Below are 17,249 nucleotides of genomic sequence, written 5' to 3'. Positions count from 1 at the left end.
AGCGCGTAATTTTAAAAATATATATTTCATCCATAAGATGCATTTTTTAAAAGTCTATCAAAATTCAAAATATTAAATAGAATAATCGTTGTGAATATTAAATATATATAAAAGTCATTAAAAAATTGTGCTTTTCTAAATTTATTAATTTTTCATTAAATAGTTTAAATAAATTTTTTGTTTTCTATCTTATATTTCATTTTATTTTTATTATTTCCTTATTTAATTTAAGAATTTCTTTTTTGGGTACACTCAAAAAAAAATTTGTTTAAATCAACCAAATAAATGTATTGCTAAATATATATACAGTTAATCAAACTTTTGGTTGAATTAACCAAAAGTTTATTTGTAAGAAAACTTACAAATTTTCAAAAATGACGAGAGATAAAACCTTTTTTCTTGTTCAAACAAATTGTTGATAAATTAGACAATAAATTTTTTATTTTAACAGTTTATCAAAACAAAACATTCATTTCAAAATGTAACTGGAGAATTATTTTATTTTTTTCAGTTTTCGCAAAAAATCAATCATATAAAATAATAAAAATTGTGAACAAAGTGTTAGGTTACCTCAATCAAAATTTGAGATAATTCTATGTCAGTTTTATTGACGTCAAATGGAATTGAAAAATAAATAAATTGCTGTGTGTAATTTTTAATAATACAATTCAGTAATTCTCTAAATTTGAATTAGTGTGAGAATTCGTTCACTAATTCAAATTAATATAGATTTTTACTAATTTTTAGTAAAATATTACTATTTGATTTAGTAAAAATTTTTCTACTAAAGTTTTAGTGAAAAATAACTAAAAATTAATAGAAGTTTTCGCTAATTTAAATTAGTGAACGAATTCACACTATTTCAAATTAAGAAAGTGTTTTAGTAGAGTAGTAGAGTAGACTCACTCTCTAAATTTGAATTAGTAAAAATATTTACTAATTTGAATTAGTGACTCACTTTTTGCTTCAGAATTAGTAAAATTTTACTAAGTATTAGTAACTTTTACTAACAATTAGTCAAATTTAACTATAATTCTAAAGCAAAAAGTGAGTCACTGATTTAAATTAGTAAACATTTTTACTAATTCAGATTTAGAGAGCAGAAAAAAATTTGTTTGAAACAACAAAAATTTGGTTAAATCAACCAAATAAATGCATTACAATACAGTTAACTAAACTTTTGTTTGAATTTAAAGGAATAAAATTTATTTAAATAATAATAATAACAATAATATTGTCTGAGATATATTCACATATATAAAAATGAAATAATTTAAAAATTTTCCATCCAGTCTGGATATTTTATAAGCAGAAGAAAACTAGCTTATATGCTAAATTCTATGATAGTAGCCTAATAATCACTAGGAAAAGCACAAGATCTCTGTTGAATTCGAATCTTACCTCGAGGGAATGATATAACATTTTCTTTTGAAAGCACTGACTCACATCGGTACCCCATTGGCCAAAAGTTTTGTCGGCGGACGGAGCTTTCGCGGGTGCCTATTCGAACTTTGCCTTTGAAGGTTTTGATAGTGAAAGAGTACCTTTATTCCTTCATAAGTTTGGACCAAGAAAGCATTTCGAAATACCTCTATATATATATATATATTTGACCATTCGAAATCTTTCTATAAAAGAAAGCGACTTACAAAAAGAAAAAAAAAAGATATACATTCAAATATATCGGTGGTTTTTTTCGATTGATTATATATAAAATTATATTATATCAATATTGTCGAGTACTACTTTGTCATTTATCCGATCCAAATGTATAGGTGTTAAGGTGGAACGCAGATTGAGATACATGATGGCAGATTGGGGGCGGAAAGAAAAAAGGGAGAGTCGGTGTGCGCGTGCGGTGAGGATTATATTATGTGGGAATGGACCAAGAGGGTCCATAATGGGCCTATTAGGCTGTCTCATTTAATAACAACCGTAGGAACAACCACCCTCTCTTATATTACTTTGCGTTACTTACATCCACATAGGCTTGATCAGATATATTTACCAGGAACCAGAGAACGCCTCTGCTTTGCTCAGAAAGGGTCGATATATAACCGAGGGGTTCGAGATGATTTTATCAGATTTACACTCCCTCACCTAGCCCCAAAACGTTGCCCAGCTCGATGGCTCGAATTGCTTGTTTTCCACCCGTTTACCATTTGATTAAGTTCTACTCTTTGGCATTATGGACTAGAAAATGTCCCGCACTGATGACAATCATCCCTTCGACATACATATATATATACATATACTTCTGGCCTTTTAAATTATTCCACCATTAACCAATTTAAGCGTTAAACTCAATTTTTCTACTGTCACAAACAATATTTTGCTTATTTTGATCCTCTCAAGTGTTCATTTATATCAACAGAAACTCTATATGGAAAAACAGTTTTTTTTTAAATTATTTTAATTGAGAAACAATATTTTTATATTAATAAATATTTATTTGCGCCAAATAAAATTTTATTTTCATCAAACATTTTTTATGTTAAAAAAATAGCTATATTTAACTCTGATGCAGGGCACATAATTTTTCCATAAAAATAATAATTAGTTATAATTTTCAATTTATAGAATTTTACTTAATATACATATATTATAATTATTTATTAGACGAATTTTCATTTTTCGAATTAACATTAAACAGAATTTCTTTTTAAACGAATTAAGTAATTTTTTTAAGTATGTAAAATAATAAAATTTTTAGGTACCGAATTTTTATTTAGTATAGAATTTTTATTTCACTGAATTTCTTTTTACCCAATTTTTTTTTTTTTTAATAATTTAATAATAAATTAGTTTTTACATTTAATAATCACATTATAGAGGTATTAAGTGTTGAAAGTTTAATTTTTTTAGCTATATATATGACGCTCCACGAGAGAAGGGACCTTACGTCAAGAAAATTGTAGGTTATGTTTAGTAATAGTTCTAACTTGATAAAAGTTTCTTTTTAATTAGGTGAAATCAAAATTATATTTTTTATTGAATTTTTTGAATGTATAATGGAAACTTAAACATAAGTGTCTTATTTTAAGAGTTGATTCTCTGTGTATATTTTCACTTCAAAAATCACAAATATAACATAAAATTTCTTTGACTAAATGAAGTAAACATTTAATATAAAAAAAACAAAATATTGTTACTATTTCTTATATACATAAAACAACAAGATTAGGCGTACATTTTGTTTGAAGAAAAACGATCCCGATTCAAAGTGTTTGATCTTGTTTGGATCCATTTTGAGAACCTCTCACCTTGAGTTAGACGAAAGGACAGTTAAATCTACCAAAATTCAATCAAGAAGTTTCGAGATATTTGCCATCAAAAGTTTTGGTCCAAGTATATACTATTGGACATTGGAACACGGTTAACGTGAAACCTAACCTTTCGAAGGAACTTTGAAACTCTAGGTTGTTACCACTTATCTCTCTCTTCTATATATAGTAACAGTGCACCAACCACTTTGTCTTCAAGTTTCATGTTTTTTTGCATCATTATCGGATAGAATATCAAACAATCAATATTCTTAGATGAAAAACGAAGATGTCAATAAAGATAGCAGTTATGTATACAATTTTGTAATGGAGTTTTATCTCTATAAATCTACAAATTTTACATTTACAACTTTACATTTTTTAATTTAATAAAAATATAATGTTTAAAAAAATTTTCTACACAGCCTCTTCTCTCGTATTACGTATTAAAAACAATTTCTGAAAATTAAATCCCTATTATTGTGTAGGCACAGTACAATGAAAAAAAAAATTATTTGATTCAAGTAATCGGTTACTTGACTATTATTAAATAAATATTTATTTTTATGAAATAATTATTGTTTGAGTCAATTAAATGGTATTTGTTTCAAGTATAGAAATTATTTGTTCAAATACAGATTATTTAATTCAAATAAAAATTATTTGGTTCAAGTAAATTATTTGATAATGTTCAAGTAATCGATTAATTGAATCAAATAAATTTTTTTTCAGTGCATAAAATTAGAATAAACTGACAATAATTTAAAAACAATTAAATTAAAAAAATTTCAAAACGAAATGCCAAGAATTGTACTGTCAGCAATCAGCGCTGTACTAACATGTTAAATCTTTAACCGGTCGGTAATATAGAAAGCTATAAAAAATTTCATTTCCAAAATTGACGAAAATAAGTGTGAAATTGAGATTAAACCTAAAGTAGTGGAATAACACAAAAATCTTAAAAATATGACTTATACACTGAGAAAACGATTTGTCTAAAGTATAGTCAAAAGTTGGGAAAAATGGCTAAAAAATACAACTAAATTTTTTGTAATAAAATTTTTCCAATAAATTAAAATATTTACCTTAATGACGAATTTTCAGCTTCAAGGATATTCTTTTAAACTGAATAGCCCTCGGAGATCCCTACTTTCAAGTTAAATTTCCATTCAGAAAATGTGAAAATTAACCGTAAAAATAGACCGAGTTCTAAAAAGTCTGTGTGAATTCTGTGTACTTTTGTCCTTATCTTTGAAGTACGTGACACCACAAGCCATCCAGGATAGAATCTGCAAAACGAAAAATTAAAATACTGTCAGCGCTATACTAACATGTAGTCAAATTTTTAACCGATTGGTAATATAGAAAGCTATAAAAAATTCATTTACAAATTTGACAAAAATAAGTGTGACATTGAAACTAAACCTAAAGTAATTGAATAACACAAAAATCTTGAAAATATGACTTATAGTTTTCGAGAACTCGGCGCCGTCGATATGAATGCCAATTTTTCTGACTGACTCGCTAGATCTCGGAGTAAAACGTTGTCACGTCAAAATATAATTTATTTGAAGCAAAAACTTTATTTCTTTTATTAAGTTTCATTTGTTTAAACTATTTAAAGTAAAATTTTATTTTAATATAAATTTTCACGTTAGAATAAAATTTTACTTTTTAAAATAGATAAAAAAAATATTTTTCCTTTGAAACTAGATTTCTTCTTTAAAAATCATATACAATTTTATACTTGCAACAAAGTATTACTCTTCAATTGATATTAGTTTTTTTAAGATTAAAACTAACGTTACAGTTATGGCATCGCAAACATTACGCAGTCACGAATCACTCGTTGTAAATTATTATTTTTATTCTTGTCTGTTTTTTATTCTCAGAAAATTTCAATTTCTTCATAGTTGGTTTTCGAGTAGAATTTTATAATTTTAGAGAACAATATTTTATCATTTTTAAAAGAGAAAAAGTAATAAAAATTGTTTATTAAAAAAATTTTAATTTAGCTCCATTATCTATATGTTTTATGTTACATGGTTGGTACTTGTACTTTTCATTAACAAGATTCCTAACCTAAAAATTCCATATTATTATTCAGAGTTATCTTTAAAATTCAATATATTAAAATACAAAATCAAATATTCTTCAAATTATTTTAATTGCACCGAAAATGATTTAGTCCCTGGTTGAGCGAATTTATTGAATTTTGCACAAATATGTAATTTTATATTCACTGAAATTTTAAGGACCAATATAGTCCAACTCAAAGATGTTTTTTCGATTAGAAAAATTATATTGAAAAATTTATATAAAGTCTCTTCTTTCTTTCAATTGAGGATCTCTTTAAGGATTTTTTTTTTGGTATATCGTAAATTGAAAGGAAAATGCAGTATAGTGAAATGGAAGACTTAGAGAAAGGGAAGAAGGAATCAATTAGGTGAGACGTGCATAATGGATTGGTAGGTGGAGCGTAAGCATAGTGAAGGTTAAGACGTCTAAGATTCCCCTGAGGTATACGCACCTATCTTACTATCCTATACCCATTTTCAAGTAGCGCCCTAACATCCTTCCGAAGGAAGTATGCAACTTCTCAATCTAATTTATTATTAATTTGGCGACCATACTCCTGAGAAATGAACCACTTATATTCACCCAAACTTTATACCATGAAAAATCTCTCATATTCAATCCTCAAGTAACAATTTATCGTTACTTCTAAATTAAGTCAGTAAGTTTAAATTTATCACACAATCAAGAAAAAAAAATATTATAAATTTCTCCCCACAAACTTTTACGTTTCACGTAAAAATGAACCAAGGAAATTCTTCTTTGTTTGTTCTTGTTTTTTTTTTTTTTATCAATTCCAACATAACACACTTGAAAACCTCCAAATATAGATAAAAATCTTGTCGCACAATTCGTTGTTTGCGTCTTGAAAAATCGAACCGAGAAAAACGAGCAGTGTTTAAAATTGAAAAGATAAATATCTTAAATCTCTTTGCATTTGTTGCGAGCAGATTGTAGGGAAAAGCATTTTCTTGTAGATCGTAACGTTAAGAAATGATCCGGTATAAGATGATGGCAAAACGTAGGGAATTATGGGCTTTGCAAAAGGGAAGTAAAATCGCGTAAAATGAGAGGAGTGGAGACCGAAGGAAAAATTGTTGAGAATAATCTTCTCGCTAATCCATCAGAAAAAAAAAAAAAAAAAAAAAAAAGAACCAAGAGAGAAAAAAACATCGTCAGATTGGATAATTCTTCTGGAATTGTAATCCCAAGCTAAGCGGAAACACTGTTTCCTTCTTGTATAAAGCAATCGATGACAGAAATTCTCGTGCGCCGTTGGGGGACTCTCTCGAGAGGGAAGAATTCACGCAATGATATTCTGCGACATGGTATATATATATATGTGTCTCATTAATTACAACGTCGATGAATGATTCGTTAATTAGGCTGGAATCACGTTGCGCACAGTTTTAAAAGGAAAGCACGATAAAGCCTGTTGTATATGATCATCATCAGTTATTGAGTAGAGCAAAACGGACGTTTCATTGCGCGCGCCGAGTAGAAAAAATTCCAGTGTACGCGAAAAAAAAAATATCTATATATGCTCGGCTATACTGGAAAAGTCTCCCGGTATAACAATCAGGCGAGGAGAAATTACCACGATTCATGTTTTCATTTTTTTTTCTTTTTTTTTAATGTCACTCATCCCAATGACACTCAACTTTTCTGCGAAGTCGTTCGATACGCATCCGGAAGGTGACACCCACCGTAAAGTACCTTCCTCGTAATTACTTTCCAATGAAAATCAAATCCCATAAGGGATTAACTCTTTTATACACCAATTTCATGAAATTGTTCCTGCTAAAGTGCACATTAATCTCCTTTTGTTATATATTTATATAATTGTCAAAGGAATTCATTTAAGAGAAAACAATAAATACAAAAAAGATATATAAGAATCAAATAAGAATGCAAAACAATATAAATTTAACCTTTTTTTTGATAACAATATTCCATTTGTTATGTAATGTAAGTTATGATGGAAAATGAAATTTTTTATTGAAAGCTCTTAAAAATGATGTAATCCAATTAAGGAAGTTAGAAGCCAATCAAGTACAAATGTATTATCACTTAATGACTTATATTATATTGTTGATAAAGTTTGAAAATTTTAAAAAACAGAGTTTATTTGTATTTGATGAAGATTTTTTGTTTGTGATAACTAAATAAATCCACTTATTAAATTCAATTATTTATCAGCTCGTGAGCTTGTTATAAAACAAAAGATTTTCCGTTCGATCAATTATATCCTCAGTATGTGTGTTGTACGTTGTAAAAGTACAAGCTCTCCACTTGGCCTATAATAGCAAGCAAGCGTTGCAAGGGAAGCCAACTAGTAGATTTAGTCGCACACTTTCAAAGCCAATAACTCATTGTTGGGTCATCCAAATGACATTTTATTAGGTAAAGTGAGCAGGAAATATCATACTTTGTTCAATCATCAAAAAGAAAGAAAAATCCATTATTTCAACGCTTCATTTATAACAGAGTATAAAGAAAAAAATATATATACGTATACATATACTGAAAAAGAAAATTGTTTGATTCAAATAATCGGTTACTTTACTATATTATCAAATAAATATTTATATACTTGAACCAAATAAGTTTTATTTGAATGATATTAAACTGTATTTGAACCAATAATTTCAATAATCTATAACAAACATATAGAGGAAAATAGACTTATTTCGTACAAAGAAAAAAGAATATTTACTCTTAAAAAGGGAAAATTCTTATTTTATAACACAGAAAAAACGCTGGGTAAATTTTGTTGCGGGTTATTTTCACCAATGCTAATTCACATAGACGGTGGCGCCCTCAACTAGGATAAAATTTGTTGCAGGTAATTTTTATACCGATTTTGGGGTAAAAATTCTACTTTTTTTTCGTGTGAAGCATAATAATGTGAGCACAGAAAAACCCGTAACAAAGAAAAAACTTAGTCTCATTTTTGTTGCAACTCAAAATGAGCCAATGCTAAACGACATAGACAGTGGCGCCACCAACCTGGCTCATTTTTGGTGCACTTCAAAATGAGTATATCGTACGCTACACTCATTTTGAGACCAGGTTTTTTCTGTGAAACTGAAATTAGGAATATATTTTTGGCGCCTATATTTAAGAATATTTCCCATGCATTTTATTCTTAAAGTTATAGAATATAAAATTCTTAAAATAAGAAACATTTTAGAATATAATTTAGAAGAAACTTGGGTATAAATAACAGATCAATTAAATTTTATTCGATTTGTCTTTCTTTTTTTTTTTTGATGCAATAAACAAGGTCAGAAAATTAACAATAGAACGATAGTTCGCAATCTCAAATCCTTGGGACACAACGATCGTCGTCATAACGAGTTAGTCGTACCAACACGACAGCATCTTTACTAGTTCTCTACCCTAAGGCTTCAATTATACACGACGCATATATATAGGTATATATAAACCACTGAGCGCAATCGACCACTTTCTATGTTCGTACTAACACTAACTAACCCTTATGTAACGATGCACAACAAAAGGTATCAAGTTGCTTGTGCACGATGGTTAACGAACGCATATCAAGTGTGTGCGATAGTAGAGAATTACAATTGCTCACCAACGTGCTAAAACCATAGAGAGAGAAAGAGATAGAGAGATTTACACCAATCGTTAGCAAATTTTATATATATATATATATATATTACGATTGATGCTTACGAACAATCGCTCTCTTCATTTTGGACAAACAAATTAATTTTAATGACTTTTCAATATAAACATTATTATTTACACTTTTTGCTCGGAGCGTGTATACAATTTTTCTATAAATTATTTAAATCGACACAAACTCATTAACAACTCGATGTAAAATAAAATTCATTCGCAACGATTATATCTCGGTTTTCATATTTTACAGATATTTAAAAATTATTTTCTGTATATATTTTTTTTAAATTTTTATAATAATAATAGAATTTTTGTGATCTTTATATTTTTCAAAATTTCTTGCCTCAAATAACTGTATAATTAATATAAAAAATATTGAAATTAAATGCTCTAGTTATCGACACCTTTGCTTCAGTAATGTATAGAAATAATTATTAGTATAATTATTAATTATATATAAACAATTACTTATAATTGAAAAAAAAAAATTATCTTTATATTTTTTTTTAAATTTTAACCAAACTTACGATAACTAATTCCGTGATTTTTTAATTTAAAAAAATAATTATTTGAAAAAATTGAAATAATTATTTAAGTAGGTTAAAAATAATTAGTCAAACGGTATATACGCTCAGTATATTCGCAGTTATTTGGGTGAGTGTCCATTCGGGCGCGTGTTTTCGGATGATTATATACGGGAATCATTCAAACATATTGAAATAATTTTTTTAAAAAGTTGAAATAAATATTCATTAAAAAAAAAATTGAAAATGCGGTGGAAACTTTTTTTTTATAAAAAAAAAATAAAGGTAAATAAGTGAAGTATTTAAAACAAAACTGAACAAAATATTTCTCTGATAAAAATAATTGCGGGAGTGTTTTAACAAAAATCGTATTTAAAGTAAGCAATTAAATCCAATTGGGAAAACAATTTTTCAAAGAGTCAGAATTTTTGTATCACTTTTTATATTTATTTTTTAATATAGCTAATAACTATCCTCGAATAAAAAAAATAAAATTTTAAATGTAAAAAATTGAAATAATAGATTGTCTCTTAAAACAGTTAAAACAGAACCATATTTTACTGTATTTTTGCACCAACAATTTTAATAATCCAAAGCAGAAATGTTTCATCATGTTTCAATTTTTTTTTAAATTTCTAAAAACTGCCCTAAATTACGAGAAATTAAATTTTTGAGAATAAATTAATATAAAGATCTCGTAACGCATAATTTTATTTTATTGTAATTGTAGGCCTAGATTTTACTAGAAAAATTTTAAAAATTATTAATTTTAATATTCAGTAGGTGTTTTCTTTACACAGTAAAAAGAAAATTTTATTTTAAGATGAGTCTTAAAATCAGCGCTAGTAATTATAATGGAAATTGCATTGCGTAAATTCAGCAAAGCTGCCTTAAAAATGTTGCCTCTTAAAAAAAAGACCTCTTTTCGGCCTTAAAATAAGTCTTTCTTTTTACAGTGTGTAGGATAGTTTTGTGCAATTAGAAAAGGCATATGCAACTATTCTGCTGTGAGTTCTTCGAGCAATTTTCTTGAAAATATTTATTTATGTATACAACAAAATGTAAGTGATAAAAATTAATTTTGTGTATTACAATAAACAGAAGAGTCTATCAAAAAATTGTAAACCAATTAAATGAAAGTAGAAAAATGTCGTGAATCAAAAAGAAGAATTCGAGAAGACATATATATATCACTTTTGAGTATATAATATAAGAGGCACTCAAGCGCCTATTGGATTGAAAATATGTTCTTTAAAACGAAACTGGAAGCACTTTTTAAATCTTGAAGATCAACAAGGCACGCTAAGAGAAGTAGTTTTGCCGAAAATGTACCTCGTGACCGGCTTCGAAGCAATAAAGAATCAAGACTGTTAAAGGAGCAGAACTGAAGCTGTTTGGTGTTTATACCTGCTTCAGAGGTTTCGGCTGCTTACAAACAGACGATTGTCAGATTTCTTTTTATCTTTTGGGGGGCATCTGTTTGTTGAAACCTCTTGCATCACCGTTTATCCCTTCCATCAAGAAGGCGCCATCGTCTTCTTTTCTTCTGCTCTCAAAAAACTTCTCATCTCCCTAAAATACAATATCGCGTCAATGAATAGAGAAAAGATGAGAAATAAAGCTCTCTTAATTCATTTCTCGTGTCAACATTCTTCTGGCATCGTCTTCCATTTAGAGTATAGAGCGTCTTCTTCTTTTCATATTTTCCATCACACCTCTGATTTTTTCTTCTTTTCTTTCCTTTTCGCACTTTTAAATACACTCCAGTTGGTTGCTCAATTTTTTTTTCGTCAGGGTGAAAACAAGCTGATAAGCAAGCAAGGATGCGAAAATATATATTGAAGAGAGCATCGAAAACGAAATCGAATCGTCCATCGCAGACTAGTACTTTGTCTGTTATAGACGACACACGGGAAAGAAGGAACCAAGTACTACTATATACGTGGGGAAAGTAGTATGGCTTCCGAAGCCCCTACCACCACCCTCCATCATTGCCTGGATATTGAGCCTTCCCTATACCGACCCACCTAGCTACCTACATTTTCAATCGAGCAATCATCACCTCGAATCATGGATGCAATTCACTATAACCGTTGCACTTCAATAGGGAAAATCCGTTAAACCTTATAATACTAGTTGTAAGAGTCATTATTTACTAATTTCTTTTTCATCGCGAAGCTTTACAACATTGTAATCGAAATTTAATAGCAGAGACAAAACATTTCATTTTTATTATGTTTCTTTGCTGTTTTGATTATTATATCATTTGGACAAAATAAAAGCATCTCTTATAATTAAACTATTAGTGATTTATATTTACAATTTGGTAGAGTTTTTTAAAATCATTTTCTAGAAAGCTAAAATGATCAACTGTATCTACTGTTGTCTACTCTCCTGCTAAATCTGAATTAGTCACTTTTGACTAATTCAACTGCGCCGATTCGTTCATTAAATGAATTAGTAACCGTTGACTAATTGTTAGCAGAAAACTACTAATTCATTTATAGTAAGGCTTCTATTTCAATTAGTAAACTTTAATAAATGAATTAGTAGTTTTCTACTAACAATTAGTCATTTTTAACTAAGAATTAATCAAATCGGTTTACTAATTCATTTAATGAATGAATCGGCGCAGTTGAATGATTCAAAAGTGACTAATTCAGATTTAGAGAGTATATAACCAAAATTAACCATCCTTATAACCATTTTTTTTTAGGTGCAATCAGAAAAAATTTATTTAAAAACGATTTCTTTGCCTTCTTTTTGCGAGCTCCAAATTAAAAATTATGAGAAGAACTGAAATTATTAGAAAATAAAAATAAAAATGTTTACAGTGAATTGATCTAAAATGTGATTAAATGATTATACACTTGATTAAAGTAATAGCCTAACAGAATCCTGTTATGTTTGACTGTCATTCTTTATTGGGTAACTTGATACATTTTTGCTCGACCTGCGTTTAATACCATAGAAAGAAGAAGAACAGAATAAAGAACAGAAATCTTACAATTTTACAATAAACTTGTTAGGAAAGCTTGGAAATTGATTAAAGTTGAATGAATCAACGAAAACTTTAATTTACAAGATTTAAACTAATCCCTACAATCCTTCTAAGTTTGACATTAAATTAATGATATATGTATATCATCACTTTATTCCAATCAGCGTTTATACGATATTATATAATAAGTATGATAATTAACAAATTAATAAAATTCATTGATTCATATATACGTGACGCCCTCTAAAAAAAGGAATCAGTTAAGAAAAAAGTTTTAAAATTTCGATGTAAAAATACACAAAAGAGGATCTACTCTCATTGATATTTAAGTCTTCAGAACGTCACATATTTAGAACTATAAATATTACGCTTAAACCATCATTAAAAAAAAAATAAATTTTTCATGACCATTATAAATAAACTATATTCTTTTTGTTAAATTTTTTTCTGCATTGATAAATAAAAACTGTGCGTGAAAAGTTTTATTCCTATAATCGAATACATATTGCGTGAACGTCAGCTAACAAAAACCAATAGAACAATCATTTATCCTAAAAATTTTGCCTGATTGATCTCTTGTGATACACTAGCTTTGTGAGAAACAAATTACCCATATATACGCAAACGGAGAGAAATGCTTTGCAAATTTGGAACGTGTATTTGAAATCCGTGAGTAGTCTCTATAGTCTGTCGTGCTTGACCAGTGTCTAGTTTGTATTGTCTAAATTTCATTGTGTGTTATTGACTCTTTACTCTATTCATCAAAAACAATAAAAGCTCCCCTGAATACACAACGGCCATTTATACAGCGTCGCGCTTTTCCACATTCATGACAATCAATTCACAAAAACAATTTCCTACTTTTCCAACATACAAAAAAAAAAAATTTTTTTAATTAACCAAAGACCACAAACTTATTATAATGATATTCGTTAAAAATTAAGGTTATTGGAAAATTAATGCTAATTGAAGATAATAGAATGTGAATTTTTTCCTTTCACTCTCCAAATCTGAATATGTCAAAACTCGTCCACGTACAAAAACAAGTGCATATAAACTTATTAATATTTAATATGCATATTAAATATGAAGTATAATTTTTTTAAATTTTTTTGTAGAAAAAAATTTCTGTTTCTGATAATTAATGCTTTAATGCTTTTTATGTTTCAGGATAGGTTTAATGTCATCGATAATTACGGGTCGATATCCAGTTAATATTGCGGGAGTTGGTAGTGTATTTTTCCCACCGGCATTTCAGCACCTTCATCAGCAACAACATCATTCTAGATTAACAGCAGCATCCACTGCGTTAAGTAATGCGGTTGTTGCTGGACAATCGGATATAACGGATGCAGATGGAATGCGGGGTGTTTTACCAGGTGGTCCAGGATGGCCTTTTTGGAGACCGTCTCCGGGAATTCAAACCCTGGACCATCATCCCTCTAGCGAGGTGGTCAGTTCTTTGAATCGTATCAGCCCTGGATCTGCCAACTTCCCTCAAAGAGGTAAATTAGCATAAACCACGTGTTTCTTTTTTTAATCCATCATCAAAATAAGCCAAACTTTTATTTCACTTCCAAAATAATCTTTATGTCATATATGACGATTATTAAAAATGCATCTAATTAAAGACTCGATAAATCTTTTTTACTTACGAAAAAAAAAATTAATTAAGTTTTTAATAATGAAACAGTATTATAGAATAATAATACTAATAATAATAATTAAACAGACAAGTAATATTGACGTACGTAAAAATACAAAAGCAACATAATACATTTATTTCCAAAAATCGTATTGAATAATTATGCATAATATAAATAAATAAAAATAATGAAATTAAATGAATTCCCTTTGATAAATATACAGTTATTTCTCATTCATTGTAATAATTTCATGATTTGTGTAATTATGTACAACATTTAACTTGAGTGACGTTCTGAAAATAACGTTATAAAACAAAATTTTATTTTACATTAAACTTTTTCATAATTTTTAATGAAATTGTTTTTAATAGAATAAAAAAAGTTTTTCCACTTTTAATTTTAATAGTCGCCCGTGCAGAAATTATAGTCTGGGCCCCTCAAGGCCCTTCCCAGTACGCCTGGATTCTGGCAAGGGCCTGACATGGCAAACTGATAAGGCCCTAGTAATGGCTTGAAACGGTTTTGCAAGGATTTGCCCTACTTACGGATGAACTTGCCAGGGCCATAAGAGTTTTCCTGGGAATTACCCTATATTTTGTGTCAAAAATAAGCAATCAGTGAAAAATGTACTACAGGCTTATAATCAGTTGTAATGAATCAGTAAGCAACAAAAACTTGTAACAAAACAAAAACAGAAGAATGCACAATTCTAGCCTGACAAATAATTATCCCAAAGTCGACCCAACTTCAAATATGTAGTAACACCAACTGTTTCTTTATGGAAGTAATTCGTAGGAAGAACGTTCACTAACACATAAATAAATAAGTTCCAGTCACTCACAATTAATTTATTTAACTTGTTCTTTATTTAACATAATTCACCTCTATACAAACTATTAAACTCGCGTAAACTCTTCTCTGACATAGTATAATAATAAAGTTTGAAAACGGACTCGAGAAAGAAATTCTCGTCGAAATTTGTCGATGGTATCATAACAGTGGCTATGACACAACTGAACTGTAGATATAATTTCAACCAAAAAGGGTGGGGATGTATAGCGAAAATTTGTACATATTACACATCATTTGATCACTCAAATTCATATAGCTTAACATACCGCCCGCCTTGCGATGTATACAGCGTAATATAAACCAAATCAAGTAGGCATACAAAAATAAATTTTTTTTTTTTTTGGTCACCCGTAAAGGTTTAAAGACAGGCCTTCAAACAGAAATCTGACGGTAACTATTCATCGATATTTATTGGAAGAAGAGCTAATTTCGAGATAGGGCGAGTATATTCCGACGTCGCCGTTTTGACTGAAACTACACGCGTTAAACCGTCAGATCCAGGATGACAGCGTGTGATTCGACCCAGATTCCACTTAGTTGGTGGAAGATTATCGTTTCGTAGTAATACAATTTGACCAACCTTTAACGAGGTTGTTCTGTTTTGCCATTTAGTCCTATGTTGACAAGATCTAATATAATCATTTGACCATTCTCGCCAGAATTGTTCAAGGAGTTGACGCATTAGTTGCCAGCGCGACAAACGATTTTCAGGTATATTATCTAAACTCGGTCTCGGAACAGAAGTAAAATTGCGATAGACAAGAAAATGTCCCGGAGTAAGAGTGTCAAGACTTTCCACATCATCGTTAATCGGACCTATTGGTCTAGAATTCATACAAGCTTCAATGCGGCATACTAATGTTGAAAGCTCTTCAAAGGTGGGCGTATGAGCACCAAGTATTCGAATAAGATGATGTTTCATACTCTTGACACCTGCCTCCCACAAACCACCGAAATGTGGCGCTGCAGGCGGAATAAACTGCCACGCGATTCCGTCATTGGCTAGTCGCGCTTGAACACTAGGATCTGACCTCAACTCACGGAATGCCTGACGCAACTCCTTGTCCGCGCCCTGAAAATTAGTTCCCCGATCACTATGCATTTTGGAAGGCTTGTTTCGACGCGAACAGAAACGATCAAACGCGGCCAAGAATGCAGCCGTCGAATATTCGGAAACCACCTCTAAATGCACAGCCTTAGTTGCGAGACAAATAAACACCGCTATCCATGCTGGTCGTGAGCGAATACCACGACCGCCCCCCATGCGAACACTAATAGGTCCGGCGTAATCAACCCCACAATTCGTAAATGGAAAGCCCGGATTCTCAACCCTAGCTGAAGGCAGTGGACTCATGAGTTGGACCGGTATCTCGGCCTTTATTCGGGAACAGGTCACACAGTGAAAGATAATAGATTTTATCACCTTACGAGCTTGTAAAATCCAATAATTATTTCGGAGAGTACTCAATGTAAGAGTGATTCCACCATGTAAACAACGTTGATGGGCATCCAAAATAATAAGGCGTGAAATTGAATCAGCCTTCAAAATATAGGGGAATTTTGCCGCAGGATCTAAACGACTCAAGGACAGTCTCCCACCTACGCGTAAAAGTCCATCAGGATCAAGGATGGGATTGAGTCGACGAAGTTGGCTATCACATTTGAACGTTTGATCTACCTTAAGAGATTTGAAGCCATCAGAATCAGGTTCATTTTTGCAAAGAGTCTTGATCTCGTCCGGAAAATAACGAGATTGTATAAGAGAAATCCACCGAATAGATGCGAATTTAATCTCTTCAGGATCTGGAATCAATGAAACTGCACCATCCCTGATTTCTCTTCTGGATGGTAACCATCGAAGAATGAGAGCAGTCACTCGCAAGAGACGTGGCCACGAGGAAAACCGTTGGGCAATCTCGAATTCATTTTCTGAATTGATAACTAAATTTGCCACACATACCTTAGGTGTTTTTTCTTCCAAAGGAGCATCATTTGGTACTAAAGGTTCCTCCGATGGCCACGAATTGAAATCAAGCGAGAGCCACGGAGGACCTCTCCACCACAGATGATTAGAGAGAATGTCCTCGGGTTTTAATCCTCGGGTTGCCAAATCAGCGGGATTTTCAGAGCCAGGAACATGGAGCCATGGAATATCAGGAATGAGTGTATGAATCTCTGATACTCTATTGGCAACAAATGTTTTCCAATGAGATGAGGGTAATTTCAACCATGCTCT

At 30.2% G+C, this 17,249-nt stretch overlaps 1 protein-coding gene across 1 annotated transcript in view; it reads left to right on the top strand.

The window, feature by feature from the left end:
- Positions 1-17,249, top strand: part of LOC127286965 (homeobox protein B-H1) — a 28,491-nt gene that overhangs the window by 2,780 nt on the left and 8,462 nt on the right. The window contains exon 2 of the mRNA XM_051313631.1: positions 13,686-14,020. Coding sequence (XP_051169588.1) covers positions 13,686-14,020 — 335 coding nt within the window. The remainder of the gene's footprint in view (positions 1-13,685; positions 14,021-17,249) is intronic.

This window comes from Leptopilina boulardi, unplaced genomic scaffold, assembly GCF_019393585.1.
Source record: "Leptopilina boulardi isolate dan_hultmark-lab unplaced genomic scaffold, ZJU_Lbou_2.1 LbouV2_366, whole genome shotgun sequence".
Taxonomy (NCBI): domain Eukaryota; kingdom Metazoa; phylum Arthropoda; class Insecta; order Hymenoptera; family Figitidae; genus Leptopilina; species Leptopilina boulardi.
Note: the sequence above shows the minus strand (reverse complement) of the source record. Positions and strands in the feature narration are given on the sequence as shown.